At 41.2% G+C, this 12,253-nt stretch overlaps 4 protein-coding genes across 4 annotated transcripts; 2 read left to right on the forward strand and 2 right to left on the reverse strand.

The window, feature by feature from the left end:
* Nucleotides 1–697: 697 nt before the first annotated feature.
* Nucleotides 698–1,530, forward strand: LOC141810379 (histone H4-like). Its single transcript, XM_074697860.1, has 2 exons — nt 698–735; nt 1,166–1,530. The coding sequence occupies exons 1-2, from the start codon at nt 698–700 to the stop codon at nt 1,461–1,463; spliced, it is 336 nt and encodes a 111-aa protein (XP_074553961.1). The 3' UTR covers nt 1,464–1,530.
* A 1,195-nt stretch (nt 1,531–2,725) lies between these two features.
* On the reverse strand, nt 2,726–3,094 carry LOC141806641 (histone H2B 1/2-like). The gene has a single exon (XM_074692265.1). The coding sequence runs from the start codon at nt 3,092–3,094 to the stop codon at nt 2,726–2,728; it is 369 nt and encodes a 122-aa protein (XP_074548366.1).
* A 5,393-nt stretch (nt 3,095–8,487) lies between these two features.
* On the reverse strand, nt 8,488–8,898 carry LOC141806194 (histone H3). The gene has a single exon (XM_074691521.1). It carries the CDS (start codon nt 8,896–8,898, stop codon nt 8,488–8,490), a length of 411 nt encoding a protein of 136 aa, XP_074547622.1.
* A 349-nt stretch (nt 8,899–9,247) lies between these two features.
* On the forward strand, nt 9,248–9,663 carry LOC141806473 (histone H2A). The gene has a single exon (XM_074692034.1). The coding sequence runs from the start codon at nt 9,261–9,263 to the stop codon at nt 9,642–9,644; it is 384 nt and encodes a 127-aa protein (XP_074548135.1). The 5' UTR covers nt 9,248–9,260; the 3' UTR covers nt 9,645–9,663.
* Nucleotides 9,664–12,253: the final 2,590 nt, after the last annotated feature.

The following is a 12,253-nucleotide window of genomic DNA, read 5'->3' on the forward strand; positions in this document are numbered from 1 at the left end:
TAATTCCCGTATTAATATCATAAAAACTCACATTATATCAAAGCTTCTCTTTTTATCCACCGTTTTCCCTCCAACATCAAAAACTATTATAACTCTGAACAAATTATGTGTGAAACATGTTTGGGGCACTAATAGAGAAGTCACCAAAAGAAATATCTTGTTCAAAAGCAAAACAAACGGAGGCCTGGGGGCTCCTGACCTCAGCACGGTCCTCATGATCCCCTTCATTAAAAATGTTTTTAACGCTCTCAGCAGGGGAGCCAGCTGGGCAGTAACCAATAAAACCCTCTGGACCAAACTGAAAGGAGGAGCGAGGTCACGTGTCCCATACTACAAACTCCTGTTTGGTGACTTCACTACATCTTACAACCATTTACAAATAAACTGGACAACTACTTCATCTAAACAAATCTATAACGCTGTTAATGAGCATAAAAACGGAGGACTGGTGCCCTACAAACATACAAGAGAAACTGAGTTTCCACAAATAATCAAAAATGTCAATGATAAAGTGTTAACTGAAAAACTGAAAGATGTAGTGTGGCTGATCAGTGTCAACAGACTTCCTGTTAGAGCAGTGGTTCAGTGGAGTTGTTTTGTAACAACAAAAAAGTGTCCGATGCCCTCATGTAACGAGGATGAAACTATTCAACACCTGCTCCTGGACTGTTTCAGAACCAAAGATATTAGACAAAAAATGACCGGGATTGGATTCAACATCAGCATCAACGAACAGTCAGTCATGTATGGACTCTTTCAGGAAACACTTACAGACAACACCCGGAGACTGTTCTGGCTCATCATGTCCATCACAAACACTCACATCTGGAAAACCCGTGCTAAAACTGTCATTCACCAATCTGTCATCACAAGTGATGCAGTTTTTAAGAACATTAAAACTGATCTGAGGAAGAGGAAATCTATAGATTTGAAGAGGGGAAGTCCCCTACCCTGGGACATCCTAAATCTTTGACTTTGTATTTTTCTCTTGCGCTTCACTTATTGTTTGTTTTTTTTCCTTTTTTTTTTTTTTTTTTTTTTTTTTTTTTTTAATTTATTCCTTATACTGATGCAATTTTCAATGTTTCTCTTTTGTATTTCGCCTTTGAGTATTAAATAAAGATTATTTAAAATTAAAAAAAAAAAAAAAAAAAAAAAAAAAAAGCAAGGGAGGAAAAGGACTCGGTAAAGGAGGCGCTAAGCGTCACCGTAAAGTCCTCCGTGATAACATCCAGGGCATCACCAAGCCCGCTATCCGCCGTCTGGCTCGCCGTGGCGGAGTCAAGCGGATCTCCGGTCTGATCTACGAGGAGACCCGCGGGGTGCTCAAGGTCTTCCTGGAGAACGTGATCCGTGACGCCGTCACCTACACCGAGCACGCCAAGAGAAAGACCGTGACCGCCATGGACGTGGTTTACGCTCTCAAGAGACAGGGACGCACTCTGTACGGATTCGGAGGTTAAACCATTTATCTGACTGCTTATGACAAACAAAGGTCCTTTTCAGGACCACCCACTGTCCTCATGTGAAGAGCACATAATCCCTCAGCGAATGTTACTATTATTAGAAACATTATTGTACAGCATCCTCATTTAACTCGGATTACACAGAGCAGACTCCGACCTGTCAGGTTCACCCACTCAATGCCTGTGATGTTCACTCTGTACAGTGTCTGGAACCTGCTGGATGTGATCCTTAATATGTAAAGGTGAGGACTGTGTTCAGAAACCGTTTCAAGCCTATTGTGGAAGAGAGAAAACCAAGGTGGTAATGGAGGGAAATCGTCTTTACAGTTCAAATCATGTTAATTATAATTTTCAACACTGTGGTATGCAGAGCGGACATTAGTTTCTAGATGTGCACATAGAAAGAAAATTCTTGCCGCGGAGTCTTGAACATATTGACGTTTGTGGAGCCCAGCTTCCCCTTCTTTTTTATCTTCCAGCTACATTTTACCTCTGTCATCATTTATGCACCCGTTTTCTGTGGAATCCAGTGTTTCAGTCCTTCCTGTGTTTTTTTTTTTTTTTTTAATTCAAGCTACGTAGATCGTCCTGTAGAAAAAATTCCTTCAGTGCATTGGCCTTTTTGAGTGACAAATATTTCCTTTGACTTTGATGCTTTTCGGTGAATTGTCTCCATTAAGTAGAACAGAATGGATTAGAATAAAATAGAATAAAATGGAGTAGAATAGGATAGAATAGGATAGAATAGAATAGAATAGAATAGAATGGAATAGAATAGAATAGAATAGAATTAAATAGAATAGAATATGATATGCTTTATTTATCCCGGAGGAGAAATTCAGGGAATAGAACAATGTCATTGCAACAAGTGCGACGAAGTTGCAAATTTTTCCTTCAGGCTTATCGTGAAAGTCTTACAGGCACCTGGAAGTAACCCGCTGTATCAAGTATCAGAGACATTCAAATAGCCCTGAAAACCTGCGAGAGAAACTGCTTGACTCATTGCCACCAGTAATGAAGAAGTGATGAAATGACTCGCTTTAGCTGGAAGTGGATAGCTCTAAAGAGAGTTGTTGATTTGTCTTGTTGGCAGAGCTGGTAAACATATCAGTACTGGTATTAATGGTTAAATGGGGGTTATTACAGATAAATATTAATGCACAGCAGTAATGTATTATCCAGAGTGAGGAAAATACTCGTTAAACTGTGAGTGGGTGGCTCTTAAAAGAGCCGTTGGTTTGTGTTGTCAGCAGAGCTGTTTACTTGGAGCTGGTGTACTTGGTCACAGCCTTGGTGCCCTCGGACACGGCGTGCTTGGCCAGCTCACCGGGCAGCAGCAGGCGGACGGCGGTCTGGATCTCCCGCGACGTGATGGTGGAGCGCTTGTTGTAGTGAGCCAGACGAGAGGCCTCACCGGCGATGCGCTCGAAGATGTCGCTGACGAACGAGTTCATGATGCCCATAGCTTTGGACGAGATCCCGGTGTCGGGGTGAACCTGCTTCAGGACCTTGTAGACATAGATGGCGTAGCTCTCCTTCCTGGTCCTCCTCCTCTTCTTGCCGCTCTTGGTGGCTTTAGACACGGCTTTCTTGGAGCCCTTCTTGGGCGCTTTCACTGTCTCAGGCATATTAGCTGGCTGCTCACTCAGACGATGACGGACTTTAGCCGGGGGCGCTTTTTTAAAGGCTCCTCCATGCAGATAAAGCCGTGCTGCAGCTCATGCAGGATTGGCTGGGACTGGGGTTTGGACTGGGGTCCGAACTGAGGGGGGAGGTTTTGGCTTTGTCTCAAATCCTCGAGCGGTTCCAGCTTCATCCGCGCGCCGTGCGCCAAATTTCTTTGTGCGTCTTGATCCAGTCATCAGTTGTGTCTTTTTTTTTTTTTCGTTTGAGCATGAATTGAATGTCCAGAGTCTCACAGAAAACAGCACAGAGAATGAGAAGAGACACTTTCTGCAGTTTAAAAAGAGTTTGGAAAAAGGGAAATCAAGTTTCAGCCGCTCCATCGGACTTTCTGAAAGCACGGGAGGGTTTGGAGATAATTTTCTGTCCGTGACAAAGGCTTTGTGCAGTTTGTCAGATTTATGTCTGATCTGATTTAATCAAGAGTTATCACTCCAACATACAGCTCCAAACTCTTACTAATAATGACTAACAATCAGGGTTTACTTTTCCCCAGCGTTGAGCATGCATGCTCCAAAACACAAGCACTCAAACAACTATTATAATCAAATGAAAATAATCAAATTATAATTGAATAATTACACTAAATATCATTGCATTAAGTTTTTCTGTGACATCAGAGTTTGACTATAAATTCGACCTCTGTTTTTTTTTTTTTTTTTCTTTTCAGCATCAAATCAGACTTTGTATTTCAAAAAACATCAAATTTCTAGCACTAATTGTTTTTTCTTCCTTAAGTTTGGTTTCAATGTTGACAAAAATTCGAATTCATTAAGCAGTTGGTTTTAAATCCTTAATTAGATGTGCTCTGTAAAGAAATTTGAGTATATTTTTTAAAATTTTTATTATTTATTTTTATGATTTATGAATTAAAAATAACTGTAAGCAATATTAGTCCAAACTCTGGAAGCATCCATGGCAATGTGTAGATAATCATTTTTAGATTGATGATGATCCAGAGGAAAATGTTTATCCATCCTCATTTTTCTAAAACCACACTCAGGCTTATTACACTTTGGCACTACAGTTACTCATCGCTCTCAGATCAAACAAAAAACAAAAATTCAATGTTTGGTGAAGGTGGCAGTGCAACCACAGGAGGAGATTATGACTTGTTCCCTTTAATGTTTAGGGAACATCAGGCTTTGTTAGGTTTCAGTGTAAACAAGAGGGAACGTTCTCCAAACGTTAAATCTTGATTTGGGTCTAACTAACCTTTAGAAAACCATCGGGTTACGTTCTCCTTAGGTTCTGTGTTACTAGAGCCAGTGTAAAAGAAAATGATATTAAAAACTTCACATTCTCAAAAAAATTTAACATTAAACAAAATCATCATCCTCAAAATATTGACTGTTCAAAAAAACAAGTGTCAGATGAAGCAATGTCTTGTAGTGACGATGGCATCAGCCGATGGATCATCTGTCAGTCAGCTCTAACAGCTGTTTGTATGTCTGCACATGTGCGCTGTCATCACCCAAACATAAACAGTAACAGAGCTTCATCAACCTGCTTAAAAACACTTTCCCACAAAGAAAACCTGCTCTCTGTTTTATTGTGACCTGTCAACAAGCACACAGATCACTTCACCAGTAAAATGTTTCATTATAAGATTATGTATTATTCATTTAGCCTTTAACTAGTACACATCTGATTGTAACCCAGAAACGAATTAATTTAACTCGGGAACACTGGACATCAGTTATAGATCTCAGGAGAACACAAACTGTGTTTTGCTTTACAAATCCCATGCTCATGAACAAAACTTTATAAACTCCTGAGGAAATGTAACAGGTGGAAATGTGTCTGTCACGTGAGCAGTGGGGTGTATTCTGAGATGATGAATTGTCTTGCTGTATATATTTTTTAGAAGTTTGATTTATTTTATGTCAAACTTTTTAAAACTGAATATGTCCAGAAATCACTGAGTGAGATTTTTTTTTCAAACTTCCTGTAAGTGACATCCAGAAAGAGCATAAGAGTGTGGCTCTTATCGTCTAATTCAAGGCACTTTGTCAAGGTGGATTTGTCAGGTGGACCTTGCGGGCCCCCAAAGTATCCTCTTAATATTTTGTCCCCAAATTTACTGTTTTTATCAAAATCTCTTCAGGAGAAAAAGAAGAATCAGGATGTGTAACTTGATGAATAATATTTTGGCTTGTGTGCACCCCCTGATGAAGACTGACATAGAGAGAAGGACTATAGCTGAGAGGGGTGAAGAGGCTTTGCTTCTCCTCTTCCTCTCTCTGTTAGTCTTCATCCTTCTCTGCTTTATATCTCCTATATCTCGTTTAGACTGCCACAGAGAAGATTCAGCATACCTACAGCCATCAGGCTTATTGATTTTTTTTGCAAACAGAAGATGAGCTGACAGATTATTGAATTTTCCCATGACAGTAAACATACTGTACACAACTTCAAATAACTGTAATACCTTGAATCCATGCTTACCACAGTGACCAACAAAGTTTTATTGCCTTGACAGCTCATTTTCCATGAGGAAGGACATCATCCTCCTTTTTTACCTGATGTTGTTCAGCACCTCGGACAGCTACAAGAATACGACACTCCCAGAGGAGGAGGAGGACACAGAGGGAGTGAATTATGAGAAAACTTTCTGTTTCTGTAGCAAGAAGTAACAAAAACAAAGAGTCATTAAAAGTTCAACATAAAAGATGTTTCTGTAGACTCCACATCATGTGTAAGCTGCAGTGTCATCCTATGATGTAAACATGAGCAAAACATGATGAAGCTGTTTGAACAGCCTAGATTAAACAGGAATCCCTCCTCCAGTCAAGACTGAAGCAGTTTTTTTCATGGTGTGTGAGTCATGGTCTAAGTCCTTACTTGGAGTTTTGTGTCAGTTCAAAGTCGACAGTCTGGGAAGCTAAAGCAGGTGTGTTTGAGACCCTCATAGAGGATCACATGGTTTCTGAATAACTCTTCCTCAAGCAAAAACAGGATTTGTTTGGGTCTTTCATCAACTTATTTCCTCTTAGACAATTAATCATTAGAATCTAAAACGATTCAGTACTTAAAGCACAATTCCTGCTGTGGTTATCGCTTTCAATTCCAGGTTGAAGGTTCGACGCAGGAGCTCCAAACCACCACTGTGTGGCAGCATTTGGTTGTTCAATGGAGCAGTGATCTGCTGAGGTGATTGTTGACCTCTTGACTGGCTCATTAATCTGTACAAACGTTTACTCCATCGTTGGAGTGTATATTTTTTGTTTGACGTTAAGTGAAATCATTATTGTAGGTAATCATAGGCATATATTCACAATGTCCACCATTGGATAATGATTTAGTGATTGTATTTGTGATGTCTTATCAAGACTTCTGTCTGACTCACATTTTCTAGGTATGTCAGCTCTTTAGTTGGTTGTGGTGGCTTATTACACACAAGCCACCAAAGTTTTATTTTGTGAGGACATTCCTGTTGTGATGGATTTCCTGCTGCAGGTCAGTGTGTATGAAACGCTTTGTGAACACATCATCACAGAGGGGACATCATCTGTGTGGACTGAGGTGGTTCTTTAAAGAGCTTTGATTTAACTCACAGAACAGGTTTTATCTGATGTGGTTCAGCACCCTGGACAGCAGGAGCAGCGCTACACTCCCAGAGGAGGAGGACACAGAGGGAGTGATGGACTCTGTGGATGAAGGTAAAAGACACAATTGAAGAAACATTGAATCTGAAATGTTTCTGTGCTCTCCTCACTATGTGTGAGTGGCCTAACTGTGTGAGCATATGAAGAAAAATAAACTTGAAGAGAAGCAAAGAGAGAAACACAAACATCATGAAGCTGATGGAGCTGTGACTGGACAGGAATTCCTCCTCCAACAAACTGAAGCATCATTAGTCGATGGTTCAACTGAGTCCTGAGTTAAAAACCCATCTGAGTGAAAAGCCTTCAGTCAGGTAGGTGAGCTTGAAAACAGGAGTTGGGACAATTGAAGCTGATCACATGAGATGTGAGGAACAACTCCTCCAGCCACCACAGGGTTAGTGTTTGTATCACAATCTTAACTTTTTCTCTCAGACGTAAAACGTCACGTCGGTTTGAGGAAATAGTGATTCTTCTACTGACGTAAATGGTTTGATGATGCAGGTTAGACTGATGCCACCACAGGGTGGAGGTTAATCATAAACACTGGGTCGATTAGTTTTCATTTCCCCCATCATCAGTATGGAGAACTAAACATGCTAAAATGAAATATTTAAATACATCATTAATTAAAAAAGAAAACTGAATTAAATACATAATTGAATAAATCAATAAATGTGTCAATAATTATTACATATTGCAAATAAATCACGAAATAATTGAATGAATATATAATATTTCTTTAACTAGATAAAAGTGTCGTGAAATACTTTAATAATTAATTAAATGTGTCATTAATTAATTAAAATGTTTACTTGTCTGATGTAAAACACCAAATTTACTTACTTCAGTATCTATTTTATAAGTATTATCTTGTTGCTATACCTGCCGTGGTTTGTGAACGTAGAAGAGTTGCAACTTGTTGTTGTATCGGCCACAGTCGTCACCCAGCGCAGGCGCTCTCCTCCGTGGAGGGGGTAGGAATCCTGGCATGGGTAGCTACCTTGGCACAACACCGGCCCAACCGTTCATATGAAAAGCAGCACAGATCATGGCTCCTGAACAAACTGTCCCTGGAAGGGAGCTGCAGCTCAGCATGCAGAGGGGGATTGGAGACGGATGTCCAGTTTTGTGAAATAAACGTTTCCCAGAGCAGGTTTAAGTGACCTTTTGCTCCAGTAATGTAGCTTAACCTGCTTCCATGCACAGAGAAAGCTTGTGTGATGATGATCCTGAAGTCATTCAGCTAACTGAGTTAGCCTGGAGGAACAGGGCTCTGGTCCATGTGTATTTGGCAGCCCAGTACGGGGGAAGCAATGGAGGACTTCTTCTAAGTTAGCAAACACTCTAAGGTCTAAAAGATATGTTATTAACTCAGTGTAGAGCTCATGCAGACCCTCAGTGATAGCTGCTGTTAGTTCGTTTGACAGGGGACTGCTGAGTCTGGCAAGCATGACTCAACCATCATAGGTCCCATCCACTGAGATAGATTGGTGAGAGTGACGGATAAAAAATTAGTTCATGATGTGCTGCGTGAAGGGGATCATGGGTTAATTAAACAAATATTTTGTGAATTGATTAAATGAGTGATTCATGGGAGAAAGATGCATTGCATTATGTATGTCTTTTTGAGACTTCCGTTTGATTGATATTTAGAGCGGGATTCGGCTCTTTTGTTGGTGTGGTGGCTCTTAAAAGAGCCTTTGTGTTGTTGTTATTGAGCTGCAGACAGTCTAAGCTCTCTCTCCACGGATGCGGCGGGCCAGCTGGATGTCTTTGGGCATGATGGTGACTCTCTTGGCGTGGATGGCGCACAGGTTGGTGTCCTCGAACAGCCCCACCAGGTAAGCCTCGCTGGCCTCCTGCAGAGCCATGACAGCAGAGCTCTGGAAGCGCAGGTCGGTCTTGAAGTCCTGAGCGATTTCTCGGACCAGGCGCTGGAAGGGCAGCTTGCGGATGAGCAGCTCAGTGGATTTCTGGTAGCGGCGGATCTCCCGGAGAGCCACGGTCCCGGGCCTGTAACGGTGAGGCTTCTTGACGCCGCCGGTGGCCGGGGCGCTCTTCCGGGCAGCCTTGGTGGCCAGCTGCTTCCTGGGAGCTTTGCCTCCGGTGGATTTACGGGCGGTTTGTTTGGTTCTTGCCATGCTGTCTTCTCTCTCTGACTTGGAGAAATATATGAAGCAGAGCGGAGCCTTGCTGCTCTTAAAGCGGAGGAGCTGCTGTGAAACGGTGACGCTGCTTGAGAGCTCCGGCTGCTGATTGGTGAGAGGCCGCTCCTGGAGCTCAGCCCCGCAGAGGAGGGGGACAGAGCCCCCGCTAAGACTCCGCTGCTCATTGGAGAGCGTGGTGGAGCGGAGCTGAGCTCGGGCCGCCCTTTGCTGCTCTGCTCCAAGCCTCTTTACTGGTTGGTGCGCCGGGGAAATGCGCGCGCTCTCAGCCTATATCAGGGGACTGTGAGCCAGAGAGGACATTACTTCTTTGAGTCCAGACTTACGAAAGATTAAGCATGAGTGGAAGAGGCAAAACCGGCGGCAAAGCCAGAGCTAAGGCCAAGACCCGTTCATCCCGTGCCGGGCTCCAATTCCCCGTGGGTCGTGTCCACAGACTGCTGCGTAAAGGAAACTATGCTCAGCGTGTTGGAGCCGGTGCCCCCGTCTACCTGGCGGCTGTGCTGGAGTACCTGACCGCTGAGATCCTGGAGTTGGCCGGAAACGCCGCTCGTGACAACAAGAAGACCCGTATCATCCCCCGTCACCTGCAGCTGGCTGTGCGCAACGACGAGGAGCTCAACAAGCTGCTGGGCGGAGTGACCATCGCTCAGGGCGGCGTGCTGCCCAACATCCAGGCTGTCCTGCTGCCCAAGAAGACCGAGAAGGCTGCCAAGAAGTAAAGTCTCATACCTGACTGCTAACAACACAAAGGCTCTTTTAAGAGCCACTCACCTCCACCAGAGAGACAATTTCCTACCCAGAGTACCAGAGAGTCAGGGCTTCACTGAAGAATGCAGGCAGACAATCTCAAAAGTAATCCATAGAAATTAATAGACCTACACCGATCACTGATTTGGTTTCATATATTATAAATGTATCCACTTTTATCCATAGTTTCTTAGTTGTGACTGCTGTCATCAACTGTTGTCTCATCATGCATGGTACTCACAGGAGGACAGCAGGCTTTCCCTTCTTCTGCTCACAGCTCACTGTGGTCATGATGCCACTGAGGGCCAGTTCAGGGCACTGTGATTTTGTAATGATAAGCTAATAATAATTAAAGATATTTTCCTCTCTGATGAGTAATGTACTATATTCCCAAGATAACTTATAACTCATCAGTTATTATACACAGTTACCTTTCAAGCCATCAAATGTTTTCTTGAGTAAGAGCAGTTTCATAATTATTTTTTAGAACAATTAGATGTGTATCAGATGTGCATAAGAAGATGTGTTGAGTCAAAAGTGTTTCAGGGAATTAGTTGTCTTCAGTAAACATGCTCTAATAACAAACATACAAATTTCAAAGGTTCCCACTAAATTCCATTTTAAATTCATTTGGGTTGTTTTTGACCCATGGACAAAATCTATGCAGCTCATAGAAATAAGTAAGGAAAAAAAATGATGATTGGTGCCAGGCAAAAAAGAAAGAATATATATACTAAATACATGGCATAGCAAATAAAAACAAATACATTCACTTCAAAGACATAGCGCAGAAACACTCGGGTCATTTTGGACTCATGTTGTGCAATAAAAGGGAAGTGGTTCAAAAAGTATTTTTATTGAAAAAGTTATTACAGAAAAACTAAAAGAAGTAGGAGTTATGTTTAAAAATTAATGAATAAATTAATGAAAAATAAATAAAAACTTCACTGAGAAAATCCTGAAACCCTGAATGATAAAAAAAATAGGTAATTGCAAAGATATTGCACATAAAAGTACAGTTCATTCACTTTGGACCCCGAGGTTCATCAAAGGGCTACTTAAAGACTAAATAGTAAACAAATAATCTTATAATGATGCATTTTACTGGTGAAGTCATCCCTGTGCTTCTTCAGGTCACAAAATAAACAGAGAGCAGGTTTTCTTCAGGTGAAAGTTTTTTTAAGCAGGTTAAAAACACAGACAAAGCTCTGTTACTGTTGTTAATGTTTGGGTTATTACAGTGCACATGTTCAGACACACAAACAGCTGTTAGAGCTGACTGACAGATGATCCAGAGGTGATCAGCTGACGCCATCATCACTAAAAGAAGTTGCTTCATATGACCTTTTTTTAATACTGAGGTTTACTTTTTTTGGTGATTTTTAATGCTGTATGTTTTGGAGTTTGAAGTACCGTGGAACTTTCAAAAACTGGATATTCTGAGACATGATTTTCTTTTACACCGACTCTAGGAACACAGAACCTAAGGAGAACGTCAACCTGTGGTTATCTAAAGGTCAGAACCAAATCAGGACGTTCCTCTTGTTTACACTGAAACCTAACAAAGTCTGATGTTCCCTAAACATTAAGGAACCTTTAAGTTTTTCTTTGATCTGAGAATAATGAGTAACTGTAGTGCCACAGTGTAATAATTCTGAGTGTGGCTTTGGAAACTAGAGGATGGATTAACATTTTCTTCTTCATCATCATCCATCTGAAAATGATTATCTACACATTACCATGGATGCTTCCAGAGTTTGGACCAATGTTGCTTTTAGTTTTTTATTTTATTTCTATATGGATTTGATATTCAATTTGAAATGCACTCTGTCATATGAAACTACAATATGAAAACTTTTAATATTTGTTGTAAGCGCAGTGTCCCTTAAACACTGTGTCATACTGTTGTAGAAAATCCACTAAAGACAGGCTTTAATATAAAGTTCATACCTGGGGGAAAACTGCTAAAAAACAGATAATCAGTTTTATAACAGAACACATCTGATTTAGGATTAAAAATCAATTGCTTAATCAATTCGAAGTTTTTCAACATTGAAACCGAATCAAAGTAAGACAAAATAATAGGTGCTAGAAATATGAAGTTTGATGCTGAAAAATAAAGCAGTGTTAGAAATTCACATTCAAACTCTGATGACACAGAAATAATTCCATAATTTGGGATGTTTGAGTGCTCGTGTTTTTGAGAATGTGTGCTCAACGCTGGGGAAAAGTATACCCTGGTTATTAGTAAGAATTTGGAGCTGTATGTTCGAGTGATAAATCTCAAATAAATCAGACCAGATAATAATCTGACAAACTGCACAAAGCTTTTATCACAGGAGGAAAATGATCTCCAAAGCCTTCTGTGCTTTCTAAAAGTCTGATGCAGCTGCTGAAAACTTGCTTTTCCTTTTTCCAAACTCTTCTTATCATTCTCTGTCCTGCTTTTACTCAGAATCAGGACACGAAGACAAATCACTTTGTCAGGACGCACAAAGAAATTTGGCGCACGGCGCATTTATGAAGCGGGAACCGCGCAAAAAATTTGAGACAAAGCCAACCCCCCCCCCCCCCCCCCCCC

The sequence above is a fragment of the Halichoeres trimaculatus genome, unplaced genomic scaffold (genome assembly GCF_033239565.1).
Source record: "Halichoeres trimaculatus isolate MK-OKI-2021-1 unplaced genomic scaffold, fHalTri1.1 fHalTri1_scaffold_2, whole genome shotgun sequence".
Lineage (NCBI taxonomy): Eukaryota > Metazoa > Chordata > Actinopteri > Labriformes > Labridae > Halichoeres > Halichoeres trimaculatus.

Bases quoted from the DNA above. Each gene is read 5' to 3' on its own strand.
- LOC141806641 (XM_074692265.1), bottom strand. From the start codon at position 3,094: ATGCCTGAGACAGTGAAAGCGCCCAAGAAGGGCTCCAAGAAAGCCGTG.
- LOC141806473 (XM_074692034.1), top strand. From the start codon at position 9,261: ATGAGTGGAAGAGGCAAAACCGGCGGCAAAGCCAGAGCTAAGGCCAAG.
- LOC141810379 (XM_074697860.1), top strand. From the start codon at position 698: ATGACCGGGATTGGATTCAACATCAGCATCAACGAACA. The intron at 736-1,165 runs GTCAGTCATGTA...AAAAAAAAAAAG, and splicing joins AACATCAGCATCAACGAACA to CAAGGGAGGAAAAGGACTCG.
- LOC141806194 (XM_074691521.1), bottom strand. From the start codon at position 8,898: ATGGCAAGAACCAAACAAACCGCCCGTAAATCCACCGGAGGCAAAGCT.